The sequence below is a fragment of the Rhinoraja longicauda genome, chromosome 20 (genome assembly GCF_053455715.1).
Source record: "Rhinoraja longicauda isolate Sanriku21f chromosome 20, sRhiLon1.1, whole genome shotgun sequence".
Lineage (NCBI taxonomy): Eukaryota > Metazoa > Chordata > Chondrichthyes > Rajiformes > Arhynchobatidae > Rhinoraja > Rhinoraja longicauda.
Window position 1 is genome coordinate 3,639,238 of NC_135972.1, and position 18,176 is coordinate 3,657,413.

Consider the following 18,176-nt stretch of genomic DNA (forward strand, 5'->3'; position numbering starts at 1 on the left):
CAACGTTCACGGTTATCACTTAAAGGGCAATGCTGCTATTTATTCCTACCTACCCCAAAATCCAGATAAACTGATTTAATCACAATATCAATGGTGACGTTTAAAATGCATAGTTTACAATCTTCATAACAAAACTATTGGTACGCAAGTTCAAGAGCCAACAAACACATCATTAGTGTTCAAATTCCCTTGATCCATCAAGTACCGCATGATACGTGGTCGTCTTTGCCAAGTTATTTTGAGACCATATTCATGTTCTGGCGTATCCTGGACCAAAACATGTGCAGAAAAGTCATCCTTTCGTCCAGAACTCTTGTCCAGAACTAACAGTCCAGGAGATGCTTTGTGTTTATTCAATCCACTATTTCTTAATCTATTGCAACTATCTTTCTTGAAGATGGCTGGCGAGGATAAGCCACCAAGAGTGGGAGTGCTAACTTGTGGCAGGGTAAATGCCTCATCAGATGACCGAGAGAGGTTCTCCGAGAAAGAAATCTCAGTTTCGTCCGAGTCTGCAGCTGCCAGATCGTTGATACCATTCATCGGAGGGCAGAGCCCAGAGCTCTTCTCTGCTGTATTTCGAACTGTACTTTTGCCAACCATGTGTCGCTTTGCTGCAAATCTTTCCCTGTATTCCTGCTTGTCAAATGCCTCTGAATTCTGAGCTTTGCCAAAAGTGTAAACTCCACGTCCTCGTTTGCCACTTCCCGTGAGTGAGGATTTATTTGCTTGGAATTTAGCTTGTCCATGGGTTGGAATTTGCTGACAGCTGTTGAGCTGAACATTGTGGTTCTTCTTCTGAACAGGTATCCCTCCACTGCCCACGAAGGTCAAAGGAACAAAGTTCACGTGCAGTTTTTTCACAGACCTTGTTTTTGATGGAGCACTCGCTTTGTTGTAGCTGCAACGTTGTTTTGCTCTGTCAGATTTTTGATCTCGTCTTGGTCCTTGAGCTGTCGTGGTCTGAAACTCTGGCAACACCTGGATGTGACGAGAGGAAGAAGCATAACTTATCAGTTCTAAATATCCAAATAGTTTCTACTTTCCATCCGTGCAACTGTGGCACAATTTACACAGCTATCAATCAATAACACACAGTGGCGCAGCTAGTAGAGTTGGTGCCTCACAGCGCCAGAGACCCGGGTTCGATCCTGACCTTAGTTAGGAGCTGCCTGTGTGGATTCTGCACGTCCCCCCTGTGACTGTGTGGGTATCATCCGGGTGCTCCAGTTTCCTACATTACAAAGACGTGCAGGTTTGTAGATTAATCGGCCTCTGTACATTGCCCCCTGGTGTGTGGGGAGTGGATGAGAAAGTGGGATAACATAGAAATAGTGTGAACGGGTGGTGTACGTGAACTCAGGAGGCCAAAGGGCCTGTCTCCATGCTGTTTCTCCAAATACATAAATACAAATAATGATCACTGAATAACAGTTTCATTTTCATCCAAAACGAATTTGCTCCGGGAAAAACGACTTTTGAAATACTCCTCACAATGAATTGTCAAAATCAGATACTTTGCAACATGTAAGGTGGAGGTGTGGGGGGTGGGATTGTTGGCAGTCGTCCAAATGCAAGTCAGACCAAGAATAGTTTCATTGGTGGAAACACTAGGCAATTCAGTATTATGCACAAAAAGCTGGAGTAACTCAGCGGGTCAGACAGCATCTCTGGAGAAAAGGAATAGGTGGCGTTTTGGGTCAACACCCTTCTTCAGTCTCAGTCTAAAACGTCACCAATTCCTTTTCACTGGAGATGTTGTCTGTCCCACTGAGTTACTCCAGCTTTTTGTGTCTATCTTCGGTTTAAACCAGCATCTGCAGATCCTTCCTACAAAAAACATACCCATGTGAACGCAGATCTCTGGTCAGCAGGTATACAGGAAACTTGGCGGGGGTTTGTCACAGATGGCAGAGACTGGACTTGCTTGGACTGTTCTCTCTTCAGTGGGCTCTCCACAAACAGCAGCGGGGGCTTCTTGGATCTGATAGTTTTCTTTTTGCGGGGCATCAAGATCCCAGCATCTTGGTCTCAATAATAAAAGAAATGACATTTTTCAAAATTGAACAACAAACTTTCCCGTCATAGTTTATCCTATTAAGTAGCTGAACAATATAAATAAAGAGGGCACCAAGATTGTTGGTTTAGTTTAGAGATAAAGCACAGAAACAAGTCCTTTGGCCCACCGAGTCCACGCTGACCATTGATCACCCATTCACACCAGTGTTATGTTGTCCCACTGACATATACCCTTCCTATCCACTGTGGCAATTTACAAAGGGCAATTAGCCAACAAACCTGCAGATCATTGCAGTGTGGGAGGAAACCAGAACACCCAGAGGACACCAACATGGTCAAGGGAGAAGGCGACAAACTCCACACAGACAGCACCCGAGGTCAGGATCGGACCCGGATACTCCACACAGACAGCACCCGAGGTTAGGATCGGACCCAGATCAACAGCTCTACCAGCTGTGCCACTGTGCTGCTTCTCCGTGTCATTTATATATTCCAACTAATGGAGAAACTAATAACTTCGGGAGAAATAGTTTGCAAAGTGGACACGATCACGAGTCATTTGCCTGTCTTGGAAAATAACCCAAGCATACAATTAGTGTAAGAAAATAACTGCAGATGCTGGTACAAATCGAAGGTATTTATTCACAAAATGCTTGAGTAACTCAGCAGGTCAGGCGGCATCTCAGGAGAGAAGGAATGGGTGACGTTTCGGGTCGAGACCCTTCTTCAGCAGGACTGTGGAGGCCAGTTCGTTGGATGCTTTCAAGAGTCAGCATGGATTTACGAAGGGGAAATCATGCTTGACAAATCTACTGGAATTTTTTGAGGATGTAACTAGGAAAATTGACAGGGGAGAGTTGGTGGATGTGGTGTACCTCGACTTTCAGAAAGCCTTCGACAAGGTCCCACATAGGAGATTAGTGGGCAAAATTAGAGCACATGGTATTGCGGGTAGGGTACTGACATGGATAGAAAATTGGTTGACAGACAGAAAGCAAAGAGTGGGGATAAATGGGTCCCTTTCGGAATGGCAGGCAGTGACCAGTGGGGTACCGCAAGGTTCGGTGCTGGGACCCCAGCTATTTACGATATACATTAATGACTTAGATGAAGGGATTAAAAGTACCATTATCAAATTTGCAGATGATACTAAGCTGGGGGGTAGTGTGAATTGTGAGGAAGATGCAATAAGGCTGCAGGGTGACTTGGACAGGTTGTGTGAGTGAGCGGATACATGGCAGATGCAGTTTAATGTAGATAAGTGTGAGGTTATTCACTTTGGAAGTAAGAATAGAAAGGCAGATTATTATCTGAATGGTGTCAAGTTAGGAAGAGGGGATGTTCAACGAGATCTGGGTGTCCTAGTGCATCAGTCACTGAAAGGAAGCATGCAGGTACAGCAGGCAGTGAAGAAAGCCAATGGAATGTTGGCCTTCATAACAAGAGGAGTTGAGTATAGGAGCAAAGAGGTCCTTCTACAGTTGTACCGGGCCCTGGTGAGACCGCACCTGGAGTACTGTGTGCAGTTTTGGTCTCCAAATTTGAGGAAGGATATTCTTGCTATTGAGGGCGTGCAGCGTAGGTTCACTAGGTTAATTCCCGGAATGGCGGGATTGTCGTATGTTGAAAGGCTGGAGCAATTAGGCTTGTATACACTGGAATTTAGAAGGATGGGGGGGGATCTTATTGAAACATATAAGATAATTAGGGGATTGGACACATTAGAGGCAGGAAACATGTTCCCAATGTTGGGGGAGTCCAGAACAAGGGGCCACAGTTTAAGAATAAGGGGTAGACCATTTAGAACGGAGATGAGGAAGAACTTTTTCAGTCAGAGAGTGGTGAAGGTGTGGAATTCTCTGCCTCAGAAGGCAGTGGAGGCCAGTTCGTTGGATGCTTTCAAGAGAGAGCTGGATAGAGCTCTTAAGGATAGCGGAGTGAGGAGGTATGGGGAGAAGGCAGGAACGGGGTACTGATTGAGAGTGATCAGCCATGATCGCATTGAATGGCGGTGCTGGCTCGAAGGGCTGAATGGCCTACTCCTGCACCTATTGTCTATTGACTGTAAGCCAGGATAATGGAAGACTTACCTGCTAGTCTGTAAACTTGACTGTAGGATTACCTGAAAAAGCAAAATAAAATTTGTTTTAACTTTCAATCCACACCTTCTAAATCAGGCAAAAGCAAATCAACAATGAGTTACAGGTGACTGCATTGATGGATAAAACGATACAATTAAAAGACAATTCCAATTAGCAGAAGGAAAATAAGATACTGGGCTATGTCAGTAGATAGATAAATAAAACAATTGATTAAATAACACCAACACAAATGTCATTTCAGTTTTTGATTGCTTATTCATGTTCATTTTGGGTAAGGAATAATTTTTATTTATCAATTTTACAGGATCTGACTCAGGCAGGGCCAGCATTTATTGCTCGTCCTTAAGTGCCCTTCAGAAGATGGCGGTGAGCCACTTGAATTGCTGTCATCTTTTTGGTAAAGGTACTTGCACAGTACCGTCAAGGAGAAAATGCCAGAGGTTAGACCCAATGATGGAACAGTGATGTATCTCCAGGTTAGTGTTTGGCAATGTAGTTACTGTAGTTTAGACAAATAACAGCAGCGCCTTTTGGTGAAGCGATCAACATTTAGAATTTAAAGTAACTAAGTAAAGTGGGTTTTTCCAAGTGAAGTTTTCAAGTAAGACCGAAAGAATTGATAATTATTCACACTGAAACTAAACATAGTAACTTTTAGTGTGTCTGAACTTAACATTAAGTAAGATATATGATTGGGCAGCACAGTGGAGCAGAATGTAAAGCTGCTGCCTCACAGCGCAAGAGACTCGGGATCAATCCTGACCTCTGGTGCTGTCTGTGTGTGGAGTTTACACATTCTCCCTGTGACGGTTTCTTCTAGGTACTCCGGATTTCTCCCACATCCTAAAGACATGCCCTTGTCATGATTTGTAGGTTAATTGGCCTCTGTAAAATTGTCTCTAGTCTGGAGGGAGGGGATGTGAAAGTGGGATAACAGAGAACTAGTGTGAACGGGTGATCGATGGTTGACATGTGTTTGGTGGGTCCAAACTTTCAATTCTATTCAATAACTCTATTGACCGTCTACCCTATCTATTTATCTCATCATTTTATATATCGTTGAGGAAGTGAACAATATTCAAGAAATATTTTGATGAACATATGAAAAATAACAGCATAGAGTTGCCTACAAATCACATATTGCAAACTAGGAGTAGTATATTCAACTTGACCATGCAGTTCCAGAGCTCGATCTTGACCGGTTTGACTCAATGATTTTTTCACCTGCTCATTGAAATGAAGGACAAAAATGTTGGGAATATGTAATCTATGCCCCTAATAGTTAAAATTTAGTGGGAACAGAACGGTAACCAAGAAGTCCTATGGAATGTGGACCCTTTTCCTGAAATATCTTAAGAGGGGCTAGGATTTCAAAACAAGCATGTGATGTTTCAGATATACAAAATACAATTGAGGCACAATCTAAACTAAATTTTTGGGCACCTCTAAATAAAAACGATCAGCTTTCAGAAGATAACAGCACACATCCATCAAAATACACAGAGTTTGAGTTAAAATATGAAAATTGGCTACAAAAGTCGATTTATTTTCTCCAGAGCTTGGAAAGTTGAGAACGGTCTGAGGAGTTTTCTGGAGAGGTAGAACAACTACTTCCTCTAGTGGCAGAGTTCAGAATGGGAGGCCCTGTAATCCAAAAATCTGAGCAGAACTTTTGCTACCCATGTACACGGTCAAATGTCTTTTAAATGTTATAGTTGCCGCTTCATTACTTCCCATGGCAGCTTGTTCCATATACCCACCACCCTCTGTTTGAAAAAGTTGCCCCTCAGATCCCCATTGTACTTTTCCCCTCTCCCCTTAAACTTATTCTTGATTTGTGTAGGAGGGAACCGCAGATGCTGCTTTAAACCAAAGATAGACCCAAAATGCTGGAGTAACTCAGCGGGACAGGCAGCATCTCTGGAGAGAAGGAATGGATGACGTTTCAGGTCGAGACCCTTCTTCAGACCGGGTCGTCTTCAGAAGGGACTCGACCCAAAACATCACCCATTCCTTCTCTCCAGAGATGTTGTCTGTCTCACTGAGTTACTCCAGCATTGTGTGTCTATTCTTGATTTCCTTACCAGGTTAACCAGGTTAAAAAAATCTCTGTATATTCACCGTATCTAATCCTCTCATGATCATATACCCCTCAGCCTGATGTGGTCCAATAAAGTCCTAGATAGACACAAATGCTGGAGTAACTCAGCAGGACAGGCAACATCTCTGGATTACTCCAGCATTCTGTGTCTATCTTTGGTGTAATCCAGCATCTGCAGTTTCTACCCACGCAAATAAAGTCCTCCCTATCCAGCCTCTCCCTACAGCTCAGAGGCCCATGACTCCTGGCTACATCCTAGTTACTCTTTCCAGCTTAATGACATCCTGTCAAGAAGACAACACAATAATGAAGGGTCTCAACCTGAAACGTCACCAATTCCTTCTCTCCAGAGATACATTTGTGTCCATCTTGGGTTTAAACCAGCATCTGCAGTTCTTTCCTACACAATGGTCAACCTGTCCTTGCTGCCCCCTCCCAATAGGGGAATGCCTTTCCCCAACACACCTTTACATTGAGTGTAGGCTGTAGGTTTGAGGAGGGCGGGTGTCCAGTACGGTGTCGTGTTGGGGCCGGCAGCATGCCCACTACCCTGGGTTGGTTTGGTGGTTGGCGGTGCCCGGTGCCGACTTTGGACCCGGCGGTGGGTTGGTGCCTACTGCCCGGAGTTGGGCGGGGGTGCCGGAAGGCGGTGCCCACTGCCTGGTGTCCGGTTGTCGGTGCCTACTGTCTGGTGTAAGGGTAGTCGGTTCCCCGCTGCCGGCTCTGGCCCCAGCGGTGTCCGGGGCTGTGTTGTGTAGTCGGTGCTGTGTTGTGTAGTGGGTGCTGTGGGTCCCAGTGCCGGTGTCGTGTAGTTGGTGCTGTGGGTCCAGTCCCGGTGCGGCCCGGCGCCGTGGGTCGGGTCCGGTGTGATACGGTACTGTGGCCCTGGGCTGAGCTGTGGGTGGGGGCCGTGTAGTCGGTCCAGTGGCGCCGGGCTGAGCTGCGACCTCCAGTACGTTTGAATGCAACACGCTGAGCTCCGATTGGGCCGCTCCGATTGGGCCGCTCCGATTGGGCCGCTCCGATTGGGCCGCTCCGATTGGGCCGCTCCGATTGGGCCGCTCCGATTGGGCCGCTCCGATTGGGCCGCTCCGATTGGGCCGCTCCGATTGGGCCGCTCCGATTGGGCCGCTCCGATTGGGCCGCTCCGATTGGGCCGCTCCGATTGGGCCGCTCCGATTGGGCCGCTCCGATTGGGCCGCTCCGATTGGGCCGCTCCGATTGGGCCGCTCCGATTGGGCCGCTCCGATTGGGCCGCTCCGATTGGGCCGCTCCGATTGGGCCGCTCCGATTGGGCCGCTCCGATTGGGCCGCTCCGATTGGGCCGCTCCGATTGGGCCGCTCCGATTGGGCCGCTCGTCTGTTACATGTGAGCTGCCCGCCCATTGGCCGCCCGCACCCACCTGACCCACCCGCTGCCGCATCATTGGTCCATAGGCACAGAACGCTACAAATTCAAACAACATCTAACCGCTGACAAACTGTAGCGGCCGCCAGCCCACCCGCCCAACCAACTCACACTGGTGGCAGCAGCCACAGCAACTGTGGGAGCAGCGGCAGTGTGGCGTGGCGACGGTGGTGGCGGCGGCGGCAGTGTGGGGTGGCGACTGTGGTAGCAATTGTGGTAGCAGAGGCAGTGGGGTGGCGACAGTGGTGGTGGGCAGCGGCAGCAACTGTGGTAACAGCAGTGTGGGGTAGCCACAGCAACTGTGGTAGCAGCGCCCGCCCGACACACACTGGTGGCAGCAGGCACAGTAACTGGTAGCGGCAGCACCAGTGTGGGGTGGGGACAGTGGTGGTGGTGGCAGCAGCGGCCTGGGGACATCGGTGGTGGCAGGAGGGTGGCAGTAGCGGCGGCGGCGTTACGACGAGGTTGCGGCAGGAGGGCGGCGCGGAAACAGGAACAGACACAGTGGTGGTGGCGGCGCTAGGAGGGGCAGCAGGGCCAGAGACATAGCAGTCGGAGGAACTCAGGGCTGGGAACACAGGCTCAGTGGTGGCGGCAGCGGCGTTGGGGGGCTCGGGTGGGGACACAGCGGTAGGAAGGCCAGGACACATTGGAAGCGGCAGTGACCCGGGGAGACTGACACAACAGCGGCAGGCCTGGGGGAGACTTGGGCAGGGCGGCGGCAAGAGGCGGCCCAGGGGCGGAAGACATCCACAGCGCGGGAATTGAGGACATTCGGTCTGGGACGCCGCCGTGCCCGGGTGGTACTCTAGGTCGGGCGGGCTGGGCTCGTCTCGCTTTGCTGAACTCGCTACTATGCAGGTGAGCCGACATAGAGCGGCCCAGGCCGCCTCACGTTAGCTGTTACATTATGAAACAAACCCACAATGCAATGGCCCAGGGTTCCAGGGTGTCCCCGCTTCCTCTCTGCTCAACCCCCGCACCCAGGCTGATCTAAGCTCCTCCGGCGTAAAGGTGGGTTGGTCTGGAACAAGCTGCCCGTCCGTGTTAGGAAAGGTCGTCATGCCTCTTACCAAATGTGCACTCAATTGTTCCATCTGCATTCGACGGTCAAATGCTGCACCTGAACAGGCCCTTCGGCCCACCATGCTTGTGCCGAGCATGATGCCAAGTTATACTAATCTCCTCTGCCTGCACATGTTCCATATCCTTCCATTCCCTGCATATCCACGTGCCTATCTAAAAGCCTCTATAACGCTACTGTGCTATTTGCCGCCTCCTCCACCACCACCACCACCCATTCACCACCCTCTGAATAACGATGGGAATTTTCTGCATGATGGGAATTTTCTGCACATTGGTCGTGTTCAGCACAGCCCCATCGTGGGCCGAAGGGCCTATTCCTTTGTTGTATGGTTCTATGTTCTAAGTTATGTTTACAGTATTTGTAAATTATGACTCTGGCATCTACAAAGCTCTTGGGTACTTTTAAAACCCTGGAATGGATGACGTCTGATCCTGGGGATTTGCCACTCTGGTGAGATTATTTTCTTGCCAAAATACATTATAACATTGTCACCCATTACCATAATTAGTTTGTTAGATTGTACTTTTCACTGTGTATCATCTGTTACCATTACTTTGGATTAAGTACAAATTTCTAAAGGTATTATACGGTTGCAGGCAGAGTCATGTGTTGATGAAACCACTCTTGTTGCAATAAGATGAAGGCCAGTCCGAGGAGGCCCTTGATTCTGAAGCGGAGGAAGCGGCCCCTAACCTTCAGCAATCCCATCGATACAAAGGACACCGCCAGGGAAGAGAAGACGTTTGGGAGTCAAGACAAGACCGTAGGTGAAGATTTTGATACAGCCAGTGCCTCCTCGAGTAACCACACCTTGGGAACATCACAAAAGAATCCGGCCACCACTGTTGAAAAGTTTCCAGAAGGGATTCGCATCGTAAAGCATCCGTCCATACCCAACACTCAAGTTGTCCTAATTCCAAGAAACGCAGATCTTCAGAGTATCATCGCAGCACTCACTGCAAAGGGAAAGGAAAGTGGCTCCAATGGCCCCAAGAAATTTATCCTCTTGAGCATCAATGCAACTTCCTCCCGCCGGAGTCTGCCCAATGGAGGTAATGATCCTTCCTTAACTCGAGGCGGTTTGGCCAACGTTCCAGAAGGCAGGCAGCAATCTCTGGAGTCGCAGGAAGAGCCGAGTGTAAAAGATGGCAAAGTGGCATCGTTGGATGCTGCAAGTTGTGTCAGCATCAAGAGGGAGGAACCCTGCGCGCCGCATGTGCCTGAACCATTGGTATCGTCAGCACTGTGTGATCCAGACACCAATGCAGGTAAGAAGCATTCCTATGTCGGAGCTGATGGTGATTAGCTGGAAAGTAAATTCTCGAAAGTAAGGGCAAGTCAGACTAAAACATGAATCAGCAAGATTTTTTCCCCTTTGAATCTCTCACTGAAAACCTAGCTTTTTTTTTGTGTCCATTTTTAATGTACAGGTTTGGGAGATTTGCAATTAATCATTATCTACCATTACGACAGGATCGATGTGTGAATGCTGTTGTCAGTGGACTTAATGTTGTTGATGTTATGTAGCAGTTATTAATGTGTGGACCATTCATTCTTAATTATCACAACAACGAATGCTGTTCAGTCTAGCTATGCCACTGAGCCACCTGTTCTAGGCTGTAAACTACCCAAGAGGACTATGTGGTGCTGTTCCTCCAGTCTGAGTGTGGCCTCACTCTGCCAGTGGCATTGGCAAGACCAAGCGTAGACTGGGCTTCGCTTGTGCTGAAGAATTTGCACTTGGTCCAATGAGGCCTGTGAGATCTCCCTGTTGCTGACCATGTTAACTCTCCGTCTCATATACCTATACCGAGTGTCAGACCTATACCTCAAGATGAAAACGCCAAATTATTTTTATTTGTTAATTTGGATATATTTAATGAGAAACCAGCATCTGTTTTCAGAGGAAGAACTTTCAAGCACGGATGAATAGATGGGTTTGTGACAGGGCTAATGTTTGTTAAATTGTGTTTAAAAATGATAACACATTACCAACTGGTCAATCTGCCAACTTTCACATCTAATCTGGGTCTCTGAGGCTTCGTGCAGGTAGCCTCCACAGGTGATGCACGATGGTGATTTCAAATTAATTGTAAATTTAAAACATTATTTGTGGGAATTTAGATTTAGAGATACAACGCGGAAACAGGCCCTTCGGCCCACCAGGTCCGTGCCGCCCAGCGATCCCTGCACATGAACACTATCATACACGCACAAGGGACAATTTTTAGGGTCAGTGTCACTGAAAATTGGTGAATTTTCCTGAGCTGATCAATAACCAATATGAGTTTGCAATGTTGGATGGTGTCTGGGGAATCTACCAATAAACAATGCACACTCTTCCTAAAAGTTTAATTAGGAGAGTGCTTAAGATTGATTTGAAAAGGTTTGGTTTAGTTTATTATTGACGCGTCTACTGAGTTACAGTGAAAAGCCTATAATTTTGTTCGATCCAGTCAAAGAAAAGGCGATGCATGATCACAATCAAGCCGTCCACAGTGTACGGATACAGGGCAAAGGGTACAACTTTTAGTGCAAGATAAAGTCTGATTAAAGATAATTCAAGGTCTCCACTGAGGCAGATGGGAGGTCAGGACCGCTCTCTAGCAGATGGTAGGATGGTTCAGTTGCTTGATAACAGCTGGGAAGAAACTGTCCCTGAATCTGGAGGTGTTGTTTTCAAACCTCTAATGCTTGCCAGACGGGAGAAGAGGGAGTGACCAGGGTACGACTGGTCCTTGATTATAGACAATAGGTACAGGAGGAGGCCATTTGGCCCTTCGAGCCAGTACCGCCATTTAATGTGATCATGGCTGATCATTCTCAATCAGTACCCCGTTCCTGCCTTATCCCCGTACCCCCTGACTCCGCTATCCTGAAGAGCTCTATCTAGCTCTCTCTTGAATGCATTCAGAGAATTGTCCTCCACTGCCTTCTGAGGCAGAGAATTCCACAGATTCACAACTCTCTGACTGAAAAAGTTTTTCCTCATCTCTGTTCTCGGCGGCACGGTAGCGCAGCGGTAGAGTTGCTGCTTTACAGCGAATGCAGCGCCGGAGACTCAGGTTCGATCCTGACTACGGGTGCTGCACTGTAAGGAGTTTGTACGTTCTCCCCGTGACTTGCGTGGGTTTTCTCCGAGATCTTCGGTTTCCTCCCACACTCCAAAGACGTACAGGTATGTAGGTTAATTGGCTGGGTAAATGTAAAAATTGTCCCTAGTGGGTGTAGGATAGTGTTAATGTGCGGGGATCACTGGGCGGCACGGACTTGGAGGGCCGAAAAGGCCTGTTTCCGGCTGTATATATATGATATGATATGATATAAATGGCCTACCCCTTATTCTTAAACTGGAGCCCCTGGTTCTGGACTCCCCCAACATTGGGAACATGTTTCCTGCCTCTAACGTGTCTAACTCCTTAATAATCTTATACGTTTCAATAAGATCTCTCATCCGTCTAAATTCCAGTGTATACAAGCCTTGTCGCTCCAGTCTTTCAACGTACGACAGTCCCGCCATTCCGGGAATTAACCTAGTAAACCTACGCTGCATGCCCTCAATAGCAAGAATATCCTTCCTCAAATTTGGAGACCAAAACTGCACACAGTACTCCAGGTGCAGTCTCACTAGGGCCCTGTACAACTGCAGAAGGACCTCTTTGCTCCTATACTCAACTCCTCTTGTTATGAAGGCCAACATTCCATTGGCTTTCTTCACTGCCTGCTGTACCTGCATGCTTCCTTTCAGTGACTGATGCACTAGGACACCCAGATCTCGTTGTACGTCCCCTTTTCCCAACTTGATACCATTCAGATAATACTCTGCCTTCCTATTTTTACCACCATTATGCTGCTGGCCTTGCTGAAGCAGCGTGAAGGTTCGTTTAATTTGCAGTAATAAATTGCTCTGGATGTCGGCAAAGAGGATTGGCCGCCTGCCCTGGGTTGAGGCTGTGTTTTCACAAAGTATTCTGGGAATCTCAGGGTGGCAGTAATTTTCAGCATGGAGTCATCGAGTCTGTGCTGAACATTACTGATGAGTCGATGCTGACAAATCCAGTGGCCCAGAGCTTTCTGCCAGTCACAGCTGGTACACCTGCAGTTCCCTGTTTAATTGAATGGGAGTCACTTGCCTTCCAAGCCAAACATTTTTGTTTCTTGATCCTTGTATCTCTGTATAATTAAGCTTTCAATTTATAGTGTCATATAGTATATAGCCCACCTGATCCATACCGACCGAGATGCCCCATCTACGCTTGCCCCACCTGCCTGCCTTTTGCCCATATCCCCCGAAACCTATCCAATCCATGTACCTGTCCAAACGTCTCTTAAATATAGTCATCGTACCTTCCTCATCTGTCTCTTCTGGCAGCTCGTTCCCTATACCCACCACCCGCTTTGAATTACTGAGCTGCTGTTATTGTGTTCATATGTAATCTATTTAAAAAAAATGATTTTCAAATTGCTTGTGTTCACGAGTTATAGGAGTAGAATTAGGTAATTTGGCCCATTGCGTCCACTCTGCCATTCAATCATGGCTGATCTCTGCCTCCTAATCCCATTCTCCCAGAAACCCTTGACACCCGTTCTAATCAAGAATTTATCTGTCTCTGCCTTTAAAATATCCACTGACTTGGCCTCCACAGCCCTCTGTGGCAATGAGTTTCACAGATCAGCCATGATCGCATTGAATGGCGGTGCTGGCTCGAAGGGCTGAATGGCCTACTCCTGCACCTATTGTCTATTGTCTATCAACCACCCTCTGACTAAAGAAGTTCCTCCTCACCTCCTTTCTAAAAGAGCGTCCTTTAATTCTGAGGCTGTGACCTCTGGTCCTAGACTCTCCCACCAGTGGAAACATCCTCTCTACATCCACTCTATTTCATTATTCTGTAAGTTTCAATGAGATCCGTCCTCAACCTTCTAAACTCCAACGAGTACAGGCCCAGTGCTGTCATACGTTCATCATATGTTCGACCACACACTCCTGGAATCGTTCTCGTAAATCTTTTAAAAGTGTTACTTTTTTGCTTTTTCTCTGTAGCCCTGATCATTGATAGAGGGTGTTTGGTCATTATAGTGGTTTCAGAGCGACCCACCTGGTTTCCTGCCTGAGTGAATAACTAAAGCAGCAACACAGTCAGCACCTCGGGATGCCAGGTCCTCTGGAGTTTGTGCGTCTGGCGAGTGGGGTGGGAGAGGCAGATGCTGGGCACATGCTGTGTCAAGTACCGTATGACCCGTTGATAAATATTTAGCACGGGAGAGACGCTGCTAAATGAGTGACCCACTGCATGTTGTGTGAAAGTGCCGCTGCTAATGTCTTTGCCTTAGATCCTGCAGCTGCTGACCGCCTCCTGGATGACAGCCTGACCAACATCCAGTGGCTGGGAAAGATGAGCACAGATGGTCTGGGAGCTTGCCACGTGAAGGACGAGGCTGAGAAAGAGAACAAAAAGCCTGTCCCAGAAGGGCCCCCTGTAAGTGCCTGGTCAATCTGCGGCACAGTCAATGGCTATTTTTAAGGCAGAGATAGATAGCTTCTTGATTAGTACGGATGTCAGGGATTATGGGGAGAAGGCAGGGGAATCGGGTTGAGAGGGAGAGATAGATCAGCCGTGATAGAATGGCGTAGTAGACTTGATGGGCCGAATGGCCTAATTCTGCTCCTATCACTTGTGAACTTACCGACGCCGATAAGCCCTTGGGCATTACAGAAGCTGCATTGACTTTGAAACATTCATAAAGTTTGTGCACTAGGTATTTTATCATTAATATTCAGGCCAGGGAATGGTGCTGCGAAAACCCGAGAGAGCTTTGAGAGCAGGAAAACATCAACATGAGTTGGGGATCAGAGTAGCAAGGATATATGGATATAGATCAAAGAGAGATGTGAAATCAACAATTATACTTGGCTCTGTCATACAGCACGGACCCGCTGAGTTACTCCAGCATTTTTTGTCAAAAGCAAAGAATTACAATTAATGAATATTTAGGCAAATTGAGTCTAGACCAAAGTCTTCAACAAACATATTAGACTGTGCGAGGCACAGTTTTTTGGTTAATTGCCAAGGCATGTGTGAATACAGTCAAGCCAGGCCCAAGTCCAATTAGTGGTGAAACAAAGTCAAAGATACCAGAGTGTGGAATAAAATTTCACAGCATTATAACGTAACAATCCCAGAGACAAAGTCCAGTGTCTGCAATGAGGTAGGTTGGAAAATCAGGCCTTTAGAACAAATATTATAAAGGCGATTTTGGGGTTAAGTCCGACTCTACCTTTTGCTTGAAGGTAGACACAAAATATTGGAGTAACTCAGTGGGTCAGGCAGCATCTTTGGAGAGAAGGAATGGGTGACGTTTCGGGTTGAGACCCTCAGCCTTTACCTTTTGCTTCACTAGTTTGAGCAATGTCTTGCATTAGTATATTTAGCGCAGTGTAAAGGGGGATTTCCACCCAGCCTATCATTGCTGCACTTGCTCAATGCACGACCTACGGTACACATCAGTAATGTGAAGGGCCTGACGCGTCAATGGGTCGTGGGCTCGGGTGGAAGGCTGTGCTTTGTTCTGTGCCCTGACCGTTTCCTCCTCTCACGCAGGCAGAGACCATTCACGAGCGCCCCCCGTATTCCTACATGGCCATGATACAATTTGCTATAAACAGCACCGAGAGCAAGAGAATGACGCTGAAGGAAATCTACACCTGGATCGAGGATCATTTCCCCTACTTCAGACATGTGGCCAAGCCAGGCTGGAAGGTGAGGTGGATGGTCAAGTGAAAATAACCAATGTGCTTCTGTCAGTAACACATCCCTGTGCAGTGGGGGAACAAGGTCCATGTTCACTGGATAAATCCTTGTCTGAGCTGTGACATCGAAATGGTACAGCATCTTTTGAACGGAGGCTGAGGAAAATGAGGAATGGTTGCAGATCATAGAACAGCAAAGGAACAGGCCATTCGGCCCGCAATGTCCATGCATAGAACAGCACAGGAACAGGCCCTTCGGCCCGCAATGTCCATGCATAGAACAGCACAGGAACAGGCCCTTCGGCCCGCAATGTCCACGCATAGAACAGCACAGGAACAGGCCCTTCGGCCTGCAATGTCCATGCATAGACCAGCACAGGAACAGGCCTTTCGGCCCGCAATGTCCATGCATAGAACAGCACAGGAACAGGCCCTTCGGCCTGCAATGTCCATGCATAGACCAGCACAGGAACAGGCCCTTCGGCCGTCAATGTCCGTGCCAACGCACTACTTAGATAAACTGATCTCTATGTACACGTGACCCATATCCTTCCACTCCCTGCATATCCATGTGCTTATCTAAAAGCCTCTTAAATGCCATAAACATGAGGTGGCAGACACAAAATGCTGGAGTAACTCAGCATCTATGAAGAGAAGGAATGGGTCAAGTTTTGGGTCGAGTCCTGGTCTGAAGCAGGGTCTCGACCTGAAAGTCACCCATTCCTTCTCTCCAGAGATGCTGCCTGAGCCGCTGAGTTACTTCATTTTGTGTCTACCTTCGATTTAAACCAGCATCTGCAGTTTTTTCCCCCTATAAACATGAGGTGGCACAGTAACGCAGCTGGTAGAGCCCTGCCTCACAGCACCAGAGACCCCAGGTTCCATCCTGACCTCGGGGGGCTGTTCACCCTATGACTGTGCAGGTTCTGGTTTTCTCCCACATCAAAAACTGTGCGGGCTTGTAGGTTATTTGGTCTCTGCAAATTGCCCGCACTATGTGGGGAATGGATGAGAAAGTGGGATGACACGGAACTAGTGTGAACGGGTGGGTGGAAGGGTTTGTTTCCATGTTGTGTCTCAATACCTTTCTGCCTCCACCACCATGCCAGGCAGCATGTTCTAGGAGCCCACCACCTACTGTGTACATGGAAAATAAGCCCTTCCCCTCCCATCTCTTTTAAACTTTGTCCCTCTCACCTTAACGCTATGCCATCAGTTCTTTAGCATTTCCACCCTGGGATAAAGGCGCTGGCTGCCTACTGTACCTATGCCTCTCATAATTTAGTATGCATCTGTCAGGTGGAAGTCTGAGCCTCGGTCGACCTGCAGGCAGGAAAACAAAAGCAAAGAATTACAATTAATAAATATTTAGGCAAATTGAGTCTAGACCAAAGTCTTGCACAACCATATTAGACTGTGAGGCACAGTTTTTTGGTTAATTGCCAAAAGACGGTTATTAATTATTGCAAGGCATGTGTGGACATGGTGGTGCTCATTCTTATTCCTCACCAGTCAGGGCTGCAGCAGTGTGAGTCAAGGCGGGAGACGGGCTTTTTAGATCCCGTGGGCCAATATGTCCATTTAATTTCTGAAATTTTAAACCAATTTTAAGAAAGGGAGAGTACTGTCAGCTTGCCAGCGCTGGGGAGAGCTGTTTGGTTATTACTCGGTAATTAGCTTGCAGTAAACTGTTTGCCAAGTGCTAAACATTTCATGTGTTCCATCCTAACATGCTTTTCTGAGGCACCGTTGACTTTTGATTTTCCATGTTATGAGATACCCAGCTTGGTTTAATATGTTTTAGTTTTGAGATACAGCATGGAAACAGGCCCTTCGTCCAACCGAGTCCACGCCGACCAGTGTCACCCGTTCACATTAGTTATTTTTCCATTTTATAATCGGGGTTACAATCATATTAAAATGGTGTGTGCGTGCATGTGAAACACATTGAATTTTCCTTTATCACATAATTGCAATGTCCATTTTTAGCGTAACCACACGCACTTGGCCCAGCTTTGTTTAACCGGTCTAATCTTTTTGAGCTGAACATTTGTCATCAATTGTCACGCCTCCCTTTGTAGCTCTTGTCAGATTTTTCTTTGCTTGTGCTCTTGTGAAACGTGTTAAGACATTTTAATGATCGTGAGGGCATTGCTTAAATGCCGAGTGCTGTTGCAGGAAATATAATGGTGATGAGTCGTGGACGGAGCACAGTGCTTTGTGTGTTTGTGCCACTCGGCCCTAACGGGCAGCTCTTGCTTCCTCCCCCTCAGAACTCCATTCGCCACAACCTGTCCCTGCACGATATGTTCATCCGCCAGACCTCCCACAACGGCAAGATCTCGCACTGGACCATCCGCGCTGAAGCCAACCGCTTCCTGACTTTGGATCAGGTCGTCAAGGTGCGTTTTCTACCTGCTCTCAGTGTAGTTTTAATTTTCGCCTTTTCTAAATAGCCCTGACCACTGAAACAGCGCAAGGGTGTTTATATTCACTGCGCGGTTCATATTTGTTAGTAGACACAAAATGCTGGAGTAACTAAGCGGGACAGGCAGAATCTCTGGGGAGAAGGAATGGGTGACGTTTCAAGACTTCTTTAGACTTTGAAGAAGGGTCTCTACCTGAAACTTCACCCATTCTTTCGCCCCAGAGATGCTGCCTGCCCCGCTGAGTTACTCCAGCATTTTGTGTCCCTCTTCGATTTTAAA

The 18,176-nt window shown here is 47.4% G+C and overlaps 2 protein-coding genes across 6 annotated transcripts in view; one reads left to right on the plus strand and one right to left on the minus strand.

The window, feature by feature from the left end:
* rhno1 (RAD9-HUS1-RAD1 interacting nuclear orphan 1) lies at window positions 1-6,982 on the minus strand. The gene is made up of 4 exons (XM_078416767.1): window positions 6,688-6,982; window positions 4,110-4,141; window positions 1,846-2,030; window positions 1-981 (listed from the first exon to the last, which is right to left on the minus strand). The coding sequence occupies exons 3-4, from the start codon at window positions 2,008-2,010 to the stop codon at window positions 151-153; spliced, it is 996 nt and encodes a 331-aa protein (XP_078272893.1). The 5' UTR covers window positions 2,011-2,030; window positions 4,110-4,141; window positions 6,688-6,982; the 3' UTR covers window positions 1-150.
* The window catches only part of foxm1 (forkhead box M1), a 26,382-nt gene continuing 12,697 nt past the window's right edge, over window positions 4,492-18,176 (plus strand). For 3 of the 5 annotated variants that reach the window (XM_078416761.1, XM_078416764.1, XM_078416765.1), the window contains exons 1-5: window positions 7,692-8,491; window positions 9,314-9,985; window positions 14,052-14,197; window positions 15,320-15,478; window positions 17,742-17,870. In XM_078416761.1, coding sequence (XP_078272887.1) covers window positions 9,355-9,985; window positions 14,052-14,197; window positions 15,320-15,478; window positions 17,742-17,870 — 1,065 coding nt within the window. In that variant the 5' untranslated portion in view covers window positions 7,692-8,491; window positions 9,314-9,354. Of the gene's footprint in view, window positions 4,598-7,691; window positions 8,492-9,091; window positions 9,168-9,313; window positions 9,986-14,051; window positions 14,198-15,319; window positions 15,479-17,741; window positions 17,871-18,176 lie in introns of those variants that run through there. The other 2 variants (XM_078416762.1, XM_078416763.1) reach the window with 2 other exon arrangements.